General features: G+C 37.8%; 1 protein-coding gene across 1 annotated transcript; it reads right to left on the bottom strand.

Moving 5' to 3' along the window:
* Positions 1–361: 361 nt before the first annotated feature.
* LOC101309845 (GRF1-interacting factor 1-like) lies at positions 362–4,859 on the bottom strand. The gene is made up of 4 exons (XM_004302021.1): positions 4,645–4,859; positions 2,070–2,146; positions 1,627–1,711; positions 362–1,031 (listed from the first exon to the last, which is right to left on the bottom strand). Exons 1-4 carry the CDS (start codon positions 4,723–4,725, stop codon positions 630–632), a joined length of 645 nt encoding a protein of 214 aa, XP_004302069.1. The 5' UTR covers positions 4,726–4,859; the 3' UTR covers positions 362–629.
* Between the last annotated feature and the right edge of the window lie 2,353 nt (positions 4,860–7,212).

The following is a 7,212-nucleotide window of genomic DNA, read 5'->3' as shown; positions in this document are numbered from 1 at the left end:
TCAGGAACTCACTGGCCAAAATTCTGATGCTACAATTCCAGATCATGGGACAGACTATTGTGAACAAGCAAACTGGGTTTCTAGCCATAGAGCTTCACAACCAGCAGATATGAAAACCCAAAACGGCGATGAGCTGATGAAATTTTCAGATGACCATGTAGTAGCTTTTGGTCAGTTTGATGAAATTAAGTTCTGGAGGGAAGTTTCAGAGAGCTTCTGCGTTTCTGAATCTCCATATGGTTATGCATGATTTAAACTTTAAAGATTTTGTTTTCACTTCGACAGTATATATGATCTTTTACTCGGTTTATTATTACTGCCTTCAAAGGCATTTGGCAGTGAGTTGTATGAGTGTTTCTATTGCACAGACTTATCTTCAGCATAAAAGTAAAAGCAGATAAAGAATTAAACCAACAAATTTACATGATATACTACCATGACCGCATTGTCTCACTTAAAAAGCACAAAGTGCAAGGTTTGAGGATAAACTCTCACCATTGTTCACACATAACATAAACACAGATCCCTTAAGCAGAAAGTGTCATCTGTTGTGCACCTAAGCTCATCTTCCTCAGCTACTTCCCTAAGTTCATACGCTAGCAGACCATTATGTCCATGATCCTTACTTCTTAATCATCAGCGGATTTCAAGTAAAGAGTCTCACCCCCATCTCCACCATGGCCTCCAGAGCTCCCACCCCGACCATCAGAAGAACCAAGATCGTGCTTACTTCCACTGCCCATCCTCCTATGCATGCCTTCTCCGCGTCCAAAATCAGAAAATCCTCCAGCCCCAAGTTGTCCACTGCCTCCTGCATTGTTTGCCTCATTTTGGAGCATGTGAAGTCCCCCACTTCCTCCAGAGCTCATGGCAAGTTGGCTATGCAGGGCTTGCTGTTGCATAGCTGAAAATGGCTGCTGGTTGTACATCATGGAATTGCGTGCAGCCATGAGAGATTGAGGTGACATCTGTTGAGCTGCTTGTTGCTGCATGTAACTTGCTCCTGGTTGCATCATGCCACCGGAAGGGTACTACAAAGAATTCACAGAACAGAATCAGGGAGTCTATGACTTGTAAAAATAGCTGTACACGGTAGAACCTTAAATCTCTCTGCCTTATCAATTAGCATTTCGGCCACCAGGTCATAATGTTTTTATTTTTCTCATGATTATCCCAGCATAAATTCAAGTGAGGGAAGAACTTTATTAAACATTCAAGAAATGAAACATCAGAGAATCATAAACTTTGACAGAGTGTTTGTGAAAGTGTTCTGCCATTAATTAATTGTGAGTGGCAAAAACTTCGTCAGGGAAATATCCAAAAATAAATAAAAATCAAAACTTTGTTAGGAACAAAAGAATTTAGAAACTTTAGCCTAGCATTATCACTTGTACTTCAGAACATAGGGTAGAGTGAAAGTGATTTCAAAATGCCGCAGATGCAGAGGTACTAACATTAAAACATACAAAAAGACAACTCAAATATAAAGGAATTGGCTTCCTACTGCAGAGAATACCAAAACTGCAGTAGACAATGGATATGGAAAGCCTGGACTATACCAGACTACTATTTCATTCCATGTCAGAAACGTCTACAAAAGTTACAATAGTGAAATGCAGTGTGTACCTGAGGATGCATAGTGGGAGGTTGGGGTTGGGAATCAGCAATGGCAGCAAGGTACATCAGATTTCGCTGTAGCCTTGCTTGGTTCCTGTAACAATCACACAAGGAAATCACTAACATTTCTGTAAACTTTTAAACATATTTAGTTTTATTTCTAGCCACTGAACTTCAAATAGACAACTCTGCCTTCGGCAGGACATTGCCACATGTTTATGAGCACTACTAGGCTGCACCCAGATATATGACTGGCCTTAACTAGTACAAGTATTTTCTTACCTCTAAGCCTAATAGAGCTAACTTACAAAACAAGAATTCTGATTTTACTAGAAACTAAAATCTTCAACCCCACAAAATTGTTATCCAACAACGTAGGCTTTAGGGGGTTGAACTTACTGCATGGTGCTAATAAATTGCAAATTAGGAGAATAGAAGAAATAAATGCTCACTCTGCACATTCACTCAATTTCCCTGAATTCTGGCTCTCAACAATCTTCAGAATCAATGACTTGTTCTCGTCCAAATACTGCAGTGATACATAGTGAGCTTAGGAACAATTGAAGTTATAGTGTACATGTAAATAATAAATAAGAGAGGTATATAAGAAAAATAATACATTCCTTAATAATATATAAGAAAAACATAAGTTGATTTGAAGAATGAAACCAAATTACAGGTCAATGATCTAGACGCATCTTTAGCACAACATACTGTAAACCAACTCATACAAAACAGGTTTTCAGAGGAACCAACAAATTTTACACAGATGATTTCACACTTGAAAACCAAATCACCAATACGCATCAACTCAGAATTATTGTAGAGTAACTGTACTCGAGAAAACACTGGAGAATGGTGAATTTGAAACAATGGGGACCAATAGAATCAAAATGTTTGCTAATAGCGACAATGGTGCTGCTCAACTTATCAGGAAGACGACAACGAGTCAACAACTATCTTATAATTGTGAGGCACAGTTATGGCAGTTCATATAAGGAATTTGGACATGCGTTGTTACCAGTTTGAGAAATATTATTTTCATTCCTCAAGAGGAAATAAAAAAAAACTCATCCATTTAAGGAATGTCAGTAAATCATTTTCCCTTAAGCATGAACTTGAGCCAAAGGTCTGTATTAATAGTACATTGGCAATACAATAACTACAAACAAGATTATTGACATGTGATTAATGACCTTTAACACACGACGACCCAAATTATAAATGTAGCTCCCAGAAGATCAACATTTGTGTAGAGTAACTGTAGCTACAAAACACTGGAAAATGATGAATTTGAAAGACTGGGGACCAATAGAATTAAAAGATACTGTTTGCTAATAGCGACAACGGTGCTGCTTAACTTATACGAAAGACGACAACAAATCGACAACTATCTGACAATATAAGGAATTAGGACATGTGTTATTACCAGTTTCAGGAATGTGAGTAAATCACTTTGCCTTAAGCATGAGACAGAGCCAAAGATCTGTATAGTTAGTACAGTGGCGATACAAAAACTACAAACAAGATTTTTGACATGTGATTAACGACCGTTAACACACGACACGGCCCAAATTACAAATGCAGCTCCGACAAAGATCAAAAAATTTGTGTTCACTAATTCCTATTAGTTGCTAAAAGATCTTGCACAATCGACAAAAAAACTGTACACGCTTCTGAGCTGAAACCAAATATGGAAAAGAGTCTTTCGGTGAATGATTCACAAAGTCAAAAAGAGCAATGACAAAGCAGAATCATTCCAAGATGAGGATGTGTTTAATATTAACCAGTTGGATATGATGATTTGGCTCTAACTCATAGAGAAGAACTTGCCCAAAAGCTAATCTCTAAAGCAGTTCACAGTTTACATTACAGTTCTAGAAGTGTTTTAGGAGTCCTTGTACATCCTGCTAATTGCTCCCTTTTAAAATAAGAGTATTCTTTTACCTCAATTTCAATGCCCTTCTGAAATTAATTTGGTCTTTCATAATAACATTTCCAATAGAACTTTAGACCAAAACATCAGCCGGATACACAAAACACAAAACCCTAAATTAATAATAATCACATACACACACAAAACACAGATCACAGATCGTACTGTACACAGTCTACTGATTTCTCACCCAAATTATGAAACAAACAGAATTTTCAACTTGTTCCTACTACATTACTGAAATCAAACGGAGGGACTCAACAGATCCACATAACATAAAATGCAATTTTCAACAATGAAGCTAATTACTTTGTGGTCCATAGGGATGCCATCAAGGTTTTTCAGGGCAATCATACTTCAGTGAAGTACAAATACTACTTCACTATTAACAACTTGTCAAATTCCACCAAAAAATAGGTCCCAACTAGTCAAATCCTTTTTTAAAAAAAATTAATAAAATCAAAACACCAGTCTTTATGCTAGACTCAGCCGCAAAGGCCACCATATCTCATAAAATATTAAAAAAACAAAGCTAAGAGCAAAAGGGGAAAATCATCCCAAAATGAATGATAGAGTTCTGTGACCACTCTATATCCACCAGAAAGAAATTTTATAACACCATCAAAACCAAAAGCAACAGACAAGTACTAACATACAAGTACATCACAACAGATACACTGATTCATGAAAACCATTGAAACATCATTCAAATAGCACTTTAGAACTTCCTCTTGGCCTCAAAAACTGAACTTTAAACTTGACTGAGAATCAATAAACTGAAGATACCCAGCTAAATAAACACAAATATAGTAGAACATAGTATGCCAAAGCTAAACAAACAGAACACATGCAAGAGCCAAACACAAAACCCCATTAACATGATCAAGCAAAGATTATTACAGAGTATGTGTAGCGAAAGAATATAATAAAGAAGCATTGATACACGTATATATACACACAACCAAAGATCAAAGCTTTAGAGAAAAGAGATAAACTTTGTGCATATAAACAAAGGACACAGAGAAAAGTGCCCAGAAAAACGAGGCAGAGAGGAAGAAGAAGGAGAAGAAGAAGAAGAAGAAGAAGAGGACCTGTTGAATGTGATCAGTAGTGACACTGTTGGGATAGTAGCCTGCCATCATGGGCTGCATCTGCATCAGGTGCTGCTGCATCTCTCTTTTATATCACTAGTTACACACACAAAGACACTTCTATCTTTTCTCACTCAAAAAACACACACTTTTCTCACTCCTAAAAGTCCCCAGCAGGTTTATCTCACAGAGAGTTGAGAGACCACACTCACTACTGCTCTGCCCTTCTTTGCCTTTTTTTGCTCTCTGTTTTCACTCTCTCTCTTTCCCTTCCAACACACAATGACACTCCCACCGCTCAGACAGAGATATAGGGACACAGAGATAGAGAGAGAGTTGAGTTGGGTATATATGAAAAACAGAGCCCTTTTTGGGGTTTTGCTTGGTTTTTTGGCTTTGTGGGTTTTTGGTTTTCTTATCTCTCTCTCTCTCTCTCAGAACGTGACCTGCTGCTGTAAATTATTCAAAGACCCACAAATCCACAAATAAAAATCTACCCAGAAGATCAATTCAATTCAAATTCTATAATCAACACTCTTACGATATTATTCTATTAAGCACAAAACAAATGACATTGAATTGAATCCATAGGTGGTGATAGGTCACTCACATCGTTCGTGACAATGTCTGTTGGGTAAGTTTGGACTGACTATAGGGCCTCTCTTGGGTCCAAACTCTTCGAGTCTCTCTTATTGATGGTGATGACGTCTAGGCTTTGTCAAGAGATTCCATGAAAGCTCCTCTACAACCAAAGCCAAAGTGCAATGCTTTGGATATTAGGAGCTGCATAACAATTTGAGAGGGTCAATCCAGTGAGGTGCCTCACCAAAAATGGGAAATAGAAAAATTACGGAAAGAGGCAATAAATTTTTTGACAGTGAATTAAGCGTTTAATTGGTTTTGGCGTTTTGCCATATGGGAGTGGAGGTTTCCCCAATAAGCTCATTCATCTGTAATAAAAGTACCAAGTGCTGAACAGCTTATTTTAGGTGATTTGATGGAACAAAACACACCAAATTAGGGATTTCTAAGCTAAGGATTTGTGTTCTTTGACTGGAAAATTGTTGTGTTGTGGGTACAATTTACACAATCTTAAGTAGGGTGATCAAGGGTAAAACTTACCCTTTTCAACGAAGAGGTTATCCGAAAATAGTGCCCAAGTAGTAAATGTCGGTTCAATAGTGTCATATCAAGCTAACGCTCATTTTGACATAATGCTTGCTACCAAATACCAACTAGCAGACTTGATTGAGAGACAAAGAGTGGACGATGTACAATCTTAGACAGGAGAAGCCCCTAACATTTTCACCACCAAATTCAATGGGAACAAGTGCTTGAATCATTGACCAAAGAAAGCGGCATTTTCATTTTGGGCTAAGAGATTGGTAAATGCCACAGCAGTTTCACCATCAACTACTGGCACAATAATTGATGAGTGTGGATGATTGTTGAATCACTTGGCCAGTAGTTACTTGAGTATAGACATTCAATGCTTTCTTATCAGTTAGTACATAATTTTGAATATCTGGAAAAAATTGAAAAAACAAATAACTCTATGAGAATTGGGGATGTATGATTGATGATTCAGTCATTATATCCTTGAAATTAGGGACACTGTCTTAGCTAGCTAAGGGTCCTGGGGACCCAAGAGTTCACATGCCCCTGTACTAGGACATTAGTGTCTTCCACTCCATTTCCAACTGTCCTCAGAGTTCAAGGTCCCCCTCAATACATTTAAAGCAGGACCTCCAATTGGCATCTCAAAACCTCAGCTGCAACTTCCTTTAGTGTTTGTGGGACACAAACCAAAGCTCCATAAACTTCAATGGAGCCAGCAGCTATGGTTTCCTTATAATCAGCAACAGCTTTCACTGTTTGTGGGTTGCAATTCACAAACTTATGTAGTGATTTGCTGTGCCAGTTTGTTATGGGGTATTTATAACTCACATTTTGAAAAAGGAAAAAAATTGAATTGGGTGGACAATAATAAAGGAATAGTAGTGAAGTCAATTCAGTGAAGCAAAATATCGAAAGGAGGGTTGGGTTGGGTTGGGTTGGTGGTGCTCCCAGCTATCCTAACATGATGGGTGGTTGGGGTGTCTCAATTGACATATTTGTGTACTCTCAAATTCCAAAACTGTCTTTTCCTTTGTCTTTTTTCACACCTTTCATTGCTTTTGCCACCTTTGTAAATAGGCCCCCAGGGCCTGTGTCCCTCAACCCTGTCCTGTCCTGTCCAAGGGCATCTACTTATCTCCACCTGCTTGCTTTCTCCATTACCAGTATAGGCTCATATTACCTTTGCAGCTTAATGTACATCATAATAAAGCTTATATTTTGCTTTTAACATGTGAAATTATCATTTTTTTGGCTTCATCATGTAGGAACTAGGAAGGCATTCAAGGGGGTTACAGAGACCACATTGTAACCAATCATCATCACTCAAACTGTAATGTGCACTTGTTGATATTCTCAACTACCTTATATGTATTGTCATTTTCTATAGAGTTATGTCGATCAAAACAGTTTGGATAACGTTTTAACAATGCTACTAGTGTTGGTGAGTAC

The sequence above is a fragment of the Fragaria vesca genome, linkage group LG6 (assembly GCF_000184155.1).
Source record: "Fragaria vesca subsp. vesca linkage group LG6, FraVesHawaii_1.0, whole genome shotgun sequence".
NCBI lineage: Eukaryota > Viridiplantae > Streptophyta > Magnoliopsida > Rosales > Rosaceae > Fragaria > Fragaria vesca.
The sequence above is the reverse complement of the archived record's forward strand: the minus strand, read 5'-3'. Positions and strand labels throughout refer to the sequence as shown.